At 40.8% G+C, this 15,459-nt stretch overlaps 1 protein-coding gene across 2 annotated transcripts in view; it reads right to left on the bottom strand.

Moving 5' to 3' along the window:
* Positions 1-15,459, bottom strand: part of IRAK2 (interleukin 1 receptor associated kinase 2) — a 35,666-nt gene that overhangs the window by 17,834 nt on the left and 2,373 nt on the right. For both annotated transcript variants that reach the window (XM_067463492.1, XM_067463493.1), the window contains exons 2-3: positions 12,301-12,480; positions 1,711-1,839 (exon numbers count right to left, since the gene is read on the bottom strand). In XM_067463492.1, coding sequence (XP_067319593.1) covers positions 1,711-1,839; positions 12,301-12,480 — 309 coding nt within the window. The remainder of the gene's footprint in view (positions 1-1,710; positions 1,840-12,300; positions 12,481-15,459) is intronic.

The raw sequence follows: 15,459 nt of genomic DNA, 5'->3' as shown, positions 1-15,459 counted from the left end.
TCTTATTCTGTTTAAATTCATATTATGTGATTATGTCTGTTAGGATTGTCCACTTTTATTAATTTGGTTAATTTCTATTTGGTATTAAGCTTATTATAATGGCTGTTCTATTTTCTTTGATATGGTATGTTTTGATGTAATCTGTTACATGTCTCTTTGTTGGCATTGAATGTTTGCCATATGTGTTGGAAACCAACCCGAATCCTTTCAGAGAGATAGGGCAGTCTATAAATAAAGGGTTTTAAATATTATTATTATAATAATGTAACACTTTATTTATAGACGGCCCTCTCTTATGGTACTATTATGTCACTGTAACGTTCCATCAAGCGAGAAGAACATACCTGTCCCTCCTTTACTTTTTGAATGCAAGCTTTCCGCCACAAAAGACCTTAATAATGATTGAATGAATCAGCCACAACTTTCTCTTCCAAACATGGCTGCTGCCTTGAGAACAGAGAGGAGGAAGGGGGCATGTAGGAGAACCCAGCTCTGTCCTTGTTGCTGGAAGGTCCTCTTTGTCCCTTCTGCTCTCCTCCAGTGAGCAATCACTATGTTTGGAGGAGACCATTGTGGCTTTTTATTTTATTTGTCGTGTCAGGGCAACCAGTTAATTGTATTACATTTCTAACAAAACAAACAAACAAACAGACAAAACACAAAATTTGCAAGTTTGGTAGTTGATTAAATGTCCTTTGACCAGTATCTGGCCACTTGGAGTGCTTCTGGTGTTGCTGCAAGAAGGTCCTCCATCGTGCATGTGGCAGGGCTCAGGGTGCATTGCAGCAGGTGGTCAGTGGTTTGGTCTTCTCCACACTCGCATGTCGTGGATTCCACTTTGTGGCCCCATTTCTTGAGGTTGGCTCTGCATCTCGTGGTGCCAGAGCGCAGTCTGTTCAGTGCCTTCCAAGTCGCCCAGTCTTCTGTGTGCCCAGGGGGCAGTCTCTCATTTGGTATCAGCCATTGGTTGAGATTCTGGGTTTGAGCCTGCCACTTTTGGACTCTTGCTTGCTGGGGTGTTCCAGCGAGTGTCTCTGGAACCATTGTGGCTGAAAGTTCATTATTCCAATGCCTTCTTCAGGCATTTACTTGTAGGTCTTCCAGCATGATTCTCTGGTCAACTTCTGGTGCAGCCTAGAGATTTGTAGAGAATCATCGCGTTGGAAGAGACCTCATGGGCCATCCAGTCCAACCCACTGCCAAGAAGCAGTAAAATCACATTCAAAGCACCACCGACAGATGGTCATTCAGCCTCTGCTTAAAAGCCTCCAAAGAAGGAGCCTTCACCACACTCCAGGGCAGAGAGTTCCAGTGCTGAACAGCTCTCACTGTCAGGAAGTATATCCTCATGTTCAGGCGGAATCTCCTTTCCTGTAGTTTGAAGCCATTGTTCCATTGCTTGCTCCCTCCCCTCTATGACTTCCCCTCATATATTTATACATGGCCATCATGGCTCCTCTCAGCCCTCACTTTTAGAGTATTACCTCAATTCACTGCACTTGTTTTATTTGCTCCAAATAAAATGCAGAGGCGGCATAAGCACACCACAAAAGCCTTATTGAAAGAAGGCATTACCAAATGGCACTCCTGCTGACATAAAGACATTTGTGCACCAAATACAAATGTGGTTTTCATACTGGTTGAGCACCACTTCCCTTACAATTTAATCAAAGCATAAGGACTTCTATTTCAATGCTGTTTTTACTCTACCTGGATATAGTGATGCTTGTCCTTCAGGCTCATTTGGTAGCCCTTTATGTTTGTTGCCGTTTGGATATAGTGATGGCTTCCCTTGTTGAGGGGGCTTCACAGAATCATGGGCAAGTGGGATTGACCTCCCTGCAGAAATGAAACCAATACACACAAACATTGGTTATATATAATTCCTTTTCTAATGTGCTTACAGTGGCTAAACGTGTTTCCTACTCATCCAGATGGTGAGGAATGTTATTCAGGATGGGATCTCCCCACTGACACATTTTATAAAGTTTTTCTTCATCTGACACTTTTCATGAATGCTTTAGATAAGCCATCATGGGATAGAGAGTTGAGTATTGGACTACCATCCTAGAGAACAGGGTTCAAATCACAATTTAACCATGAAAACCTACTGGGAGACCTTGGGCAGGGTGCACACTCTTAGCCACAGAAAACCTTGTTTTAGGGTTGCCATAAGGTCACCATAAATCTGAAACTACTTATGCAACAAAAGCAGAACAGCTGCAATACCTCAAGGAAAAAGTGGTAATTCTTTATTCAACTTCCCCAGAGGAAACCCTACTGAAAAGAAGAGTGGCACAGGCACAGATCCGCTCAAGGTTGGACAGGGAAGTGAAAAGTTTTAGCTGGAGAACAGTTCCTGTTTCCAAAGGATATGATCCCACAAAGGAAACAGAGGCCTCGAATGCTGTCGCCCACAAAAAACCCCATTCAGATACAGAGAAAAATTATTTCAAACAACGTTTGTAGCCTATTGTTTCTCTAAACAACTCAATGCAATGTTCTGGCTCACAGCAATCCTGCCAGCAATCCTGTTTAGCCTGAAAGGATATCAGAGACCAAAACCTTGACATTTCCTTCCAGTATCTGAATTTCAGACACTTTTCTGCTGTGATATTCCAAATCACCACTTCTTAAACTATAGGTCCTGTTCACAAATGGGGTCCTGTTAGCTCAATGCTGAGGTCGCAAAAAAATTGGCAACAGTAAAAGTTTTCTAAACACTGCCCAATTACCACAAATCTGCTAATGACATTACAGTGGAATCCTGTTGCGTTCCACAGAAAGGAAAATCCGACCATTTAGCAAGCATTCCAAATGCTGATTTACTGTCAGTAAGAAAGAAATAATAATATTTTATTTTATATATATTTTATATATCTATATACCTGGGGTCATGTAGCAATTTCTCGGGCAGAAAGGGGACACAAGTAGAAAACTTTTAAAAAGTTCTGTACCTAATGTAAGGATGATTGCCATCCCCACTTCAGAATCTAATCCCCAGAGTATATTTTTATGTTTTAAATCAGTACAATGATTTATTTATTATTACTAACTGGAGCAAGTTACAGGGAGCTGTCAACCCCCCTGTTTAAACAGCTCCACTGGCTGCCAATGAGTTTCCAGTCCCAATTCAAGGTGTAGGTGATTACCTACAAAACCCTAAATGGTTCGGGACCTGCCTATCTTTGCAGTCACATCTTCCGCTATGAACCAACACGAGCCTTAAGATCATCCGGGGAGGCTCTCCTCTCACTTCCACCTGCGTGTCAAGTGCGGTTGGTGGGGACAAGGGAGAGGGCCTTTTCGGTGGTGGCCCCTGGGGCCTGGAACTCTCTTCCTAGGGAGATCAGACTGTCACCTACCCTGTCCTCCTTCCGCAAGAACCTAAAAACATGGCCTTTGATTAGGCTGTTCCAAAGAATTGGCCCTTTAATACCTAATTTCCGGCACTTTAGCATGGTCCTCCGCTCTACAATCCTGACATTATAAAGCGCAAGGACATTACTCTGAATTTTTGCACTTTCCCTTAGCTCTATCTAGGAATTTTGCAGAAACTCAGAGCCCTCTGAACTCATCCCTTTTATTGCTCCCATTGTAATGTTTTTATGATGTTATGTTTTATTATGACATGTTTCAATTGGGTTTTGTTTTGTTTTATTTTATTGCATTACATTTTAATTCTGTGTTTTCTGGGGTTGTCCCTTTGTAAGCCGCCCCGAATCCCTTCAGGGAGATGGAGGCGGGGTATAAAATAAAGTTATTGTTTATTTATTTATTTATTTACGGCATTTATATGCCACCCTTCCCACCCCGAAGGTGACCCAGAGCAGCTTCCAATTTATATGTACATACAATATATTATATTATTAGCATAGCACAAAATTAGTTTTATATATTACTATATTGTACTATACCACTATACTGTAATATTATAAGTAATAGCACATGTATATGAAAAATAAAATTACTATATTGGATTATTATTCATATTATATTGTATTACATTATAATATTATCAATATTATATGTGTATACAATATATTATAATATTGGCACAGCACAATATTCTTAGTATATATTACTATATTGTTGCTGGGGGGAGGGGCTCCCAACCGATGACCCAGGAGACACAGTGGAACTCGGTCTTCCTGGCTCCCCTCCTTCACTCTGGCTCCTTCAATGCAACAATCAAACCTCACACACAAAAGGCACAGTCATACTTAAATATTTCTTGTGCTGTACTAAATGATATAATCACAAACATATGCCTGTCTGAACAAGCACAGTTCATGAACAGCAGCAAAGAAAACCATGATCCAGGAGCGGAAAGTCCAGTTTAATGAAATATCTTTTGAAAGTTAATACAAAAAATATGCTAAGGATCTTACTGTGCCAAGTCACTCACAAAAGAACTGTAACACGAGAAGAATGACATTCACATATTTATACATCGAGGTATTGACAAACTCATTGCCCAAGAGAAAGGCATATTTTGAAGACAGTGATGACTGCTTGCTGATGTCTGCAGCAGGTCACACTGTGTCACTATCCCACTGAATTTCCCCATCTCCTTATCAGATTTCAGTTTTTGGAGGCACAAGTCATCCACAAAAGTTTTGTGATATGCACGTTTCTTCTTTCCCTCCCAAGTTTTACTTTTCTAGTTTTTCTGGATTTTCACCCTGCTTTTCTTTTACAGCTGTGTTTAAGGTAGTTTATCCAAGATTTCTGTTTACTTAGTACTTCTACTTAGGGTGCATGCGCACTGCAGTATTAATGCAGTTTGACCCCACGTTAACTGCCATGGCTCAATGCTATGGAATCCTGGGATCTGTAGTTTCTTAAGGCACCAGCACACTTTGGAAGAGAAGGCTAAAGACTATGTATGTAGAACCACAACTTTCATCATTCTATAGCACTGGGCCATGTCAGTTACAGTGCCAAACTGTATTCAACCAATAGTGTAGATCAGGCATGAGCAAACTTGGGGCCTTCCAGATGTTTTGGACTTCAACTCCCACCATTCCTCACAGCCTCAGGACCCTTCCTTCCGATTCTGTGTGGGAAGTTTGGCCTAATTCGATCATTGGTGGGGTTCAGAATTCTCTTTGATTGTAGGTGAACTATAAATCCCAGCAACTACAATTCCCAAATGACAAAAACATCCCCCCCCCCCAAACCCACCAGTATTCAAATCTGGGTACATTGGGTATCTGTGCCAAATTTGGTGTAGTGAATGAAAATACATCCTGCATGTCAGATATTTACATTGCGATTCATATCAGTAGCAAAATTATAGTTATGAAGTACCAACAAAAATAATTTTACGATTGGGGGTCACCACAACATGAACTGTATTAAGAGGTCGCGGCACTAGGAAAGCTGAGAAACTCTGCTTTAGCCAAATACATTCCCAGAACGGCTTACATTTTATTAAATAGTTCCCCGGTCAAAGTTTCAATCTAAATGGGAAATAAAAGGAAATGTGAATGAAAGCAGGGGAGGGGGTTACATGTGTCTAATACTGGCTGCTCTTCCCTCCCTCTGAAGCCAGAGCAATGGGCAGCTAGAAGAAAGAGAAAAGGGCTACTGGATCAGGGCAGGGTTATTCCTTGTTGGCTTTTAATGCTGAAAATGCCTTTACCTTTTATGTTATTTATATATTGTTGTTTATCATTTTTAGATTTTGGGGGGATTTTTTGTTAATATTTTCAGAAGATCCACTTGATAAATGAGAGTATAAAGGTACTTTGAACGGACTGGTGGAGAGACAATCTGGAAAGGTTTAATTGAAGGTAGCAGAAACTTTAACTTTCCATTTTTCCTAAACTGAGAGACCAAACAGAAGGAAAATATGTTAACTATATTTTTGAACAAACTTTGGAAAGCCCAGGACTACATCATATGAGCATCTAAAAATAACTGTGGGCATGGAAAAAGTGAAGGAAAGCATTACCCAAGAATGGGATTTAGTGGGTGTTTCTGTCACCAGTCTCAACGACAGGAAGGAGTAAAACAGTTAAACAAAATTACTTATGTCAGCAAGGCAATGAATGCAACAAGTTCTTCATATCAATGCTCAAGCAGGGAGCTTTGAGATGGTTGAACAGAAGCTCTCCGAAGCTCTAGGTGCCCTTACTGCCTATTACAGGGAAAACCAGCTGATCCCTTACCCATCTAAAACACAGACATGTGCTTTTCATCTCAAGAACAGAGAAGCATCCCGAGCTCTGAGGATCACCTGGGAAGGAATCCCACTGGAGCATTGCAGCACACCCAAATACCTGGGAGGCACTCTGGACCGTGCTCTTACCAACAAGAGGCACTGCCTAAACATCAAGCAAAATGTGGGTGCTAGAAACAATATCATACGAAAGCTGACTGGCACAACCTGGGGATCACAACTAGATACAGTGAAGACATCTGCCCTTGCGCTATGCTACTCTGCTGCTGAGTATGCATGCCCAGTGTGGAACACATTTCACCACGCTAAAACAGTGGATGTGGCTCTTAATGAGACATGCCGCATTATCACGGGGTGTCTGCGCCCTACACCACTGGAAAATTACACTGTTTAGCCACCACCTGACATCACCCGGGAAGTAGCAGCCAATAGTGAAAGGACCAAGGCAGAGACATCTCCAGCTCATCCCTTGTTTGGGTATCAGCCAGCATGTCAATGACTTAAATCAAGTTTTCTAAGATCTACAGAGACACTCGCTGGAATACCTCAGCAAGCAAGAGTCCAAAAGTGGCAGGCCCAAACCCAGAGCCTCAATCAACGGCTAATACCAAATGAGAGACTCCCCCCCCCCCCCCCGGGCACACAGAAGACTGGGCGACTTGGAAGGCGCTGAACAGACTGTGCTCTGGCACCACAAGATGCAGAGCCAATCTTAAGAAATGGAGCTACAAAGTGGAATTCACAACATGCGAGTGTGGAGAAGAGCAAACCACTGACCACCTGATGCAATGCAACCTGAGTCCTGCCACATGCACAATGGAGGACCTCCTTGCAGCAACACCAGAGGCACTCCAAGTGGCCAGATACTGGTCAAAGGACATTTAATCAACTACCAAGCTTGCAAACTCTGTTTTGTCTGTTTATTAAAAATTTGTTAAAAATGTAATACAATTGTCTGGTTGATACTGACACGATAAATAAATCAATGCCAAACATGTCAAGAATGCTGTATCATAACAGTATCCAGCCTTTAATAATGGGCAATGTATGACCCTCCAGTTGCGGGTGTGCAACGTGGGGCCGCGGTGGCGCAATGGTTAAACCGCTGAGCTGCTGAACTTGCTGACCGGAAGGTTGGTGGTTTAAATCCATGGGATGGGGTGAGGCTCCGCTGTTAGCCCCAGCTCGTCAACATGCAAATGTGAGATATCAATAGGTACCGCCCTGGCAGGAAGGTAAATGGAACTCCATGCAGTCATTCTGGTCACATGACCCAGGAGGTATCTACAAACAATGCAGGCTCTTCAGCTTAGAAATGGAGATGAGCACCATTCCTCAGAGCCAGAAGGGGAAGCCTTTACATTTATCTGTGTTTCGTTGTCTCCAGGCATTGTATGTTTGCCTTTGTATGCTGGAATCCACCCTGAGTCCCCTTGGATAGGCCAGAATAATACAAATAAAGTATTATTATTTGAAACACAATAAGATGAGTCCACAGCACTCTGCTGGCTGTTGTATTGGATCACACATCAGGCATTTCCCAAGTGTCTAGGACTGTGTGATGTATTGGCGGATAATGCGTGCAGATCCCAGTAAGGTGGCCTTCTGCAGCTGGGAGATGGTAATCTTGTCAGCGCCGAATGTGTTTAAGTGCAGGCCAAGGTCTTTAGGCACTGCACCCAGAAAGGAGATTCTATCTGAACATGAGGAAGAACTTCCTGACTGTGAGAGCTGTTCAGCAGTGGAACTCTCTGCCCCGGAGTGTGGTGGAGGCTCCTTCTTTGGAGGCTTTTAAACAGAGGCTGGATGGCCATCTGTCAGGGGTGCTTTGAAAGCAATGTTCCTGCTTCTTGGCAGGGGGTTGGACTGGATGGCTCATGAGGTCTTTTCCAACTCTATGATTCTATGATATTATTATTATTATTATAATACAGTGGGAAAGTGTCAAAATGTCAAAGGGCCTATACTGTCGGACATATAGTACTCCCCATGATTAGTTCAACCGTGTTTCTATGGAATGCTTTTCCCATAAGAATAAACTGTTTCTTGTGTTATAACCTGAATTTCAGCATGAAACTCTGTGCATGGAAAACACAAGCTGTTCCACCTGAGGAATTGTTTGCTTGTAGTTCTTCATATGCTTGTTTACAAAGATATTGTCCTTCTAATTCTATTGTATGATTGTGAAACATGGACCGTCTACAAACGTCACTCTCAAGTTGCCTCCGAAAAATCCTGCAAATCTCTTGGGAAGACAGGTGGACAAATGTCCGCATTCTGGAAGAAGCAAAGGCCACCTGCATTGAAGCCTTGTTTCTCAGCCATCAACTTCACTGGACTACCCACGTTGGAAACTGGAATGCTGGTGGACAGCAAAAGAGATTGAAAGAGAAAGGTGCATCAAGCAAAACCTTGTTGTGACTGCCTTCCATCTGGAAATGTATGTCCTCATTGTGACAGACCATGCAGATCCAGAATAGGTCTCTGCAGTCCCTTATGGGCCCTGCCACCAAGACTCTAACCATGGAAGCCAATCATACTCAGCCAGTAATGATGATGACAACTCCTGACATGTATGATTGAGTCCTGTGGATGGAAGAAAACAAGCTCTGTATTTTGGTTTGCCGTTGTGGCTCATTGGAACTTAACCATGTGGACAAGAGTCCCAAGAGCGATCTTTGCTCTTCTCATGAGTGGGCTTGGGATTTTTTGGGCCAGACATGCAATTGGGACATTTCCCCATTCCTTCCCCACTGGTGAAGCTTGAACTTTCACCTCCCACTTCTTCACTCTGTGGCCTATGGAGAGAGCCAGGGGAGGAGACTTCTGCCAGTTTATTCTACTATTACTTCTTTTTTCATCATACCAAGCAACACATTATTGTCTTACGAGTCACAAGTCTGAAGAATTTGCAATAAAGGGAAGGATTGCACATAAGGGCTGAGTCATTCTCCAGCCTTGCTCCATGTGTCAGTCATAGTTTACAACAGGACCTTGCATGAGGCTGCCAGACTCCTCTGAGATAGGAGGGAGAGGAGAAAGGAGAGCCACAGCTCATTTTCACAGTATGAAATCACAGTTCCCCAGTTCAGACTTCAATGGGAAATGGAAATATCTCATCCCTTCCAGGGGAGAGAAGAGAGCAAACTTAAAGTTGGCTGCACTCCATGTACAAATAGTTTCAGGACACACAAAGCTCTATTATCATGTGTATAAAGACATACGTTCAAACAAAGGGCCATTAGTACACTGCAAGGATATTATTCATCACATTATTATAACAAACAACTCTTTCAAGTATCGTATATACTTGAGTATAAGCCGAATTTTTCAACCCCCTTTTTAGGCTGAAAAAGCCCCCTTAGGCTTAGACTCGAGTCAAGGTTACTTATTATTTTTATCTGTTATTATTATTATTGCCACATTTATTATTTTTCTCTATTTATTATTATTATCATATTTATTATTTTACTTGATTATTACTGTCATTATTACATTTCTATTATTATTATTATTATTATTATTATTATTATTATTATTTTACTCTCTTTATTATTATTGGAAGGATACGTAAGCATTTATCCTGAAGAAGGTTAGAATAATGGTTTAATCAGAGCTGGACAGTCTTATCTTAAATTAAAGTTTTATGTAAATATTCAAAAACATTTAACCTACTGATGCCTCAAATAATGTAAGTTTATTGGTTTTATTTTTATTTTGAAATTGACCAGTAGTTGCTGCATTTCCCACCTTTGACTTATACTGGAGTCAACATGTTTTCCCAGTTTTTTTGTGGTAAAATTAGGTGCCTTGGCATATATTTGGGTTGGCTTATACTCAAATATATACGTAAATTGCATCCCATTTTTCACAATCATAAGGCCACTCAAGGACAAAGTAAGATACCTTTAAAAATGAAGAAGTCTAAAATAACACAGAGAGAAGATCAAACAAACTTAAAACTAACACATTAAAATAAATAGGAAGGAAGAAGAGGCAAACAGACTACCCAGAGAAAAGGAACAGAGAAAGGTATGGTTCCTTTTTTCATAAGAGCAAAGGCTCAGACTGATCCGTGAATAACACAATAACAAATTTGAAAGATTTTCTGTTCCTGGTTTGAAAAGGTACTTCAAGTTTAATTGTGTGGTATTTACTTTGAAAGCAGTTGTTATACTCCGGAAACTTTGTTTATGTGTCTGCCACAAACTATGTTAACTTGGTCAATGAAAAACTATAGCAAAATGTGCTGCAGGATGCCCTGCAGAATAAAAGTTTTTGCTGTTTGGTAAATTTTTTTCAATGTTTTTATATTAGAACCAGTTAGGAAATGACATTTATAATCCAGGAACAAAAGTCATGTTACATAGCGTAATTTGACCTAGTTATGGGTGGCTGACTTTTTAACTGAAGTTTCTAGACTTATACATGAGTATAATAGGTATTTTAAAACAGTACTTCCATCTTCTAATGTTGTGTCCCAAGCTGTTGACATGCTGCAACTGAATTCAGTTTCAAAAGGAGGAGTTAATGGAGGAAGGTTTGGAGTGGTAACAAACTTTGTCTTCAAGTCACTTTTTGACTTATGGAGACCCCATGGATCTCTTAGGCTTTTCACAGGCAAGAAAGACTTAGAGGTGGTTTTGCCACCCCAGTTATAAACCTGTGCCAGGCAATTCATCATCATCCCAGTGTGGAGTATATCTTCAGTTTGGGACTCTTATGAAACTTACAACAATGAAAACAAACAAGATTGTTCAAAAATAATGTCCAAGAGAGACAGGGACTTCTCACTAGTAGCCCCTCGGCTGTGGAACTCCCTCCCTGGGGATATTAGATCGGCCCCCTCCCTCCTGACCTTTCAAAAAATGTAAAAAAAACTGGCTCTTTGAACAAGCTTTTGGAAATGCAGTGCAACAGACAAACACGGAATTATGTGAGATTGAAACACGGAACGGCTTAGACCAGTGTTTCTCAACCTTCCTAATGCTGCAACCCCTTAATACAGCTCCTCATGTTGTGGTGACCCCCAACCATAAAATTATTTTTGTTGCTACTTCACAACTGTGATTTTGCTACTGTTATGAACTGTAATGTAAATATCTGATATGAAGGATGTATTTTCATTAATTGGACCAAATTTGGCACAAATACCCAGTACGACCAAATTTGAATACTGGTGGGGTTCAGACAAATTTATTTTGGGAGTTGTAGTTGCTGGGATTGATAGCCCACCCACAATCAAAGAGTATTCTGAACTCCACCAACGATGAAATGGAACCAAACTTGGCATACGCAATTCCCATGACCAATAGAAAATATTGGAAGGGTTTGGTGGGCATTGGCCTTGAGTTTTGGAGTTGTAATTCACCTACAGCACTGTTGACTCAAACAATGATGGATCTGGACCAAACTTGGCATACTCAATATGCCCAAATGTGAACACTGGGGGGAAAAATAGACCTTGACATATGGGAGTTGTAGTTACTGGGATTTATAGTTCACTTACAATCAAAGAGCATTCTGAACCCCACCAACGATAGAATTGTGCCAAACTTCCCACACAGAACCCCCCATGACCAACAGAAAATACTGGTTTCTAATGGTCTTTGGCGACCCCTCTGATACATCCTCGCGACCCCCACAGGGGTCCCGACCCCCAGGTTGAGAAACCCTGGCTTAGACGATGGTACTGGAAAATGAGATTAACGGGAAGACATTGGTTATATATATGTTTTAATAGGTTTTGTATGGATTTTATGTTTTAAATGTTTTAATTGTTTATTGTGGATTGTTATGGCATCGAGTTGCTGACAATTTGTAAGCCACTTTGAGTAGCCTTCGGGCTGAGAAAGGCGGGATTGAAATGCCATTTAATAATATTTATTTATTTATTTATTTACTTTATTTGTATACCGCTGTTCTCAGCCCTTAGGCGACTCACAGCGGTTAACAACAGTAGCAGCAAAAATTCAATGCTAACATCAACAAGATATTTAAAAACAATTAACACAATAACAGACGAGACAATTAACATCAATAACCACTCATTGGCATCTCATAACTGAAAACATGATAATAATTCTGGAAGAGAAGAAACTCAAATTACTCACAGTTAGCGATCACTTGGGCTGCCCGGTAAAGCTGCAGATTTTGCAGAAGGTCCAGCAGCTCCTGGACAGTTGCAAGCCTCACTCCCCACCACCACATCAGCTCTCTTGTCCGGCTGATCCCTGCCTTTTCCATGCATTTGATTTTCCGCAGTTCAGTCTGGTCAGTTATCACGTGGGATGCTAAAACAGAAAACCATCATCATCATCATCATTCTAGTGTGGGGTATATCTTATTCAAAAATAAGGTTCAAGATAACAACATGCCAGAGAAGGAACAGTGGGCCCTCCAAATCTGCAAGATTTCAACCAATATTATTAAAGGGTAATTTTGTGAACATAGGCATGCTGAAATGTATAATTTCATATCACCAACATTTAATCCTATGATGTATTTCTCTTTTTTCCAGGTTTCCATGTTTCCCAGAACAATACCCACACAACAACAACAACACTTTATTTATATTCTGCCCTTCTCCCCAAAGGGACTCAGAGCGGATTGCAACAAATAAACAGATACAGGAAAACACTCAGTGCCTTGTCACAATGAAATACAATGAGACACAACGATACAGGCAAAGGCAAAGGCTTCTCATTTCATTTCCAACTCTGGAGGCAATGCTCATCTCCAGTTCTGGGGGAAGGTGCTCTTCTCCATTTCTAAGCTGAGGAGCCTGCATTGTCCGTAGACACCTCCTGGTCATGTGGCTGGCATGATTGCATGGAGCGTCTTTTTTGCCTTTTCCTGCCAAAGCAGTGCCTATTGATCTATTGACATTTGCATGTTTTCCTTTTTATATATATAATAATCTTTATTGTGTTTTTTTCCTTTAACAATGAAAGAGGGGAAACAATCGGGGTAATAGGACAGTAGGAAGATAAATAGAGTGGGGTTAAGGGTAGGGAGTGTCAGGGAAAGGTTGGGGAAAGGTATCGGTATGAGGTAGGGGGAAAGGGAAGAGGGGGGAAAAAAGGAGAAGAAAGGTAGTATGAGAGGAATGGTGGTAAACCATTGTTGACTTCCGTTCAGTCCACAGAGGTTGTGTCTTGGGGTTTTCAACATCTTCTTATGGTCTAACTTTGTTCCTTATTCTATTTGACTTCTAGTATTTAATGTTATATATTAAGTTTATTTTTCCCTTTTAAGTATTCTTTTAATTGGTTCCAGTTGGTTTGTTTCCCTTTACTTTGATCCTTTAACAAGTACGAAAGTCTGTCCGAGTCCATAAATTCTACTGCCTTCTTGATCCAATCCGTTTGAGGGGATTTCTTTTATCTTCCATTTTTGTGCAATTAGAATTCTTGCTGCTGTTAATAAGTAAAAAAAAATTTTCCTTGTTGCTCTTTAGGTCAAAGTTTGTTATGTTCAATAAATAGTATTCTGGCTTCATGTCAAATTTTGTTTTTATTATGTTTTGTATGTGTTTATGGACCAATGACCAGAACCTTTGTATCTCTTTACATGTTTTCGAACTGCTAGGTTGGCAGGAGCAAGGAGCTCACCCCATCCCGCAGATTCAAACTGCCAACCTTCAGGTCAGCAGTTCAGCAGCACAAGGATTTAACCCATTGCGCCACCCACGGTCCCCAACATAGATACAAAAGGCTCACTGTAGATATTTAGATTGATGACATATAGAAATTTGACACTAATTTGGTTTTTAAAGTTAGAAAAATATTTATGAATTTACAAGTGAAGCACTAACGTCATCAAACCTTGTAACCTTACTTTTCAGAGAGTTGCTCCAGCTGCTTGATCACTTAGCTCTGCAATATCCAGCACACAATTGATCCTACAGTTTTCAAGAACATAATCTAGCAACTTCTACCTCAGATATTCACATTGTACAGTCAATGTAAAGGGAAGCTTCAAATAATGCTTGCTTCTCCAAATACAAAATATTTCCTGCTGGGAGAAGCAAAGGAACAAATCTAGCAAAATCCTTCATTCAAGTGTTCTGGGCCTCCTTTTAAAAAGCAGCCAACCCAAAGTCCTGATTAAAGTAGTTCTAATTATGGTTCTATTGACATGAAAATAAATAAGAAATCCTAGAAACTAGGAATGACCAGCATGCTGGTGACGATGGAAATCAGGAGTATACATTGTGTGCACTATAATAGTTTTTTTGTGTATGTGAGGAGTGACTTGAGAAACTGCAAATTGCTTCAGGTGTGAGAGAATTGACCGTCTGCAAGGATGTTGGCCAGGGGACGCCAGGATGTTTTGATGTTTTACCATCCTTGTGGGAGGCTTTTGTCATGTCCCCGCATAGAGAGCCGGAGCTGACAGAGGGAGCTCATCCACACTCTCCCCAGATTTGAATCTGTGATCTGTTGGTCTTCAGTCCTGCTGGCACAGGGGTTTAATAGTAAAATATATATAGATTCTGGTGATATTTCACATACATCCCCAAGCCACAACATTTGACTGGGTTTATTGCCTCAAGAGTTTCAGAAGAAATCTGCAAGACTGCAATTTCCTTCATGGGAAGGTAATACATTATTCATAGTATTTTAGAGACTTTGCCAACATTTGCTGACCCAAAACTGATTTTTCCTAATAGTGAATGAAAACATCAGAACTTTCATGCAGTTACACTGACAGGTTTGTGTTAATACATATTTGATTTTTTTTCCTATGGAAGAGAAAGCAAATGCTATTTAAATTAAGAAAATGAGTTAAACAACCTTTTCATCAGATGGTCTGACTTGGACAGAATAGAATCAGGTCCAACTACACAACACTTAGGAAATCTGAGTTTGCAATTCATGTTTTTGCTTAAATACAGCTGCAGGTATCCAAATTCCAAGTAATGTGCACTGTGGCCCACTATGCAAACAGAAATGATATACAAAGGTATTTTTCAAAAATTCTTATTACATAAGAAATTTTCTGCATTTGAAGAGTGTAGAAGAGCTTGGAAAAATTACTTTTTTGGACCACAACTCAGAGCCCTCCTGGTTTTTTGTTTTTCGTGTCAGGAGCAACTTGAGAAACGGCATGTCGCTTCTGGTGTGAGAGAATTGGACATCTGCAAGGACGTTGCCCAGGGGACGCCTGGATGTTTTGATGTTTTTACCATCCTTGTGGGAGGCTTCTCTCATGTCCCTGCATTGAGAGCTGAAGCTGAGAGAGGGAGCTCTCCCCAGATTAAAATCTCT

Source organism: Anolis sagrei, chromosome 2 (assembly GCF_037176765.1).
Source record: "Anolis sagrei isolate rAnoSag1 chromosome 2, rAnoSag1.mat, whole genome shotgun sequence".
NCBI lineage: Eukaryota > Metazoa > Chordata > Lepidosauria > Squamata > Dactyloidae > Anolis > Anolis sagrei.
This window is presented reverse-complemented; position numbering and strand designations above follow the sequence as displayed.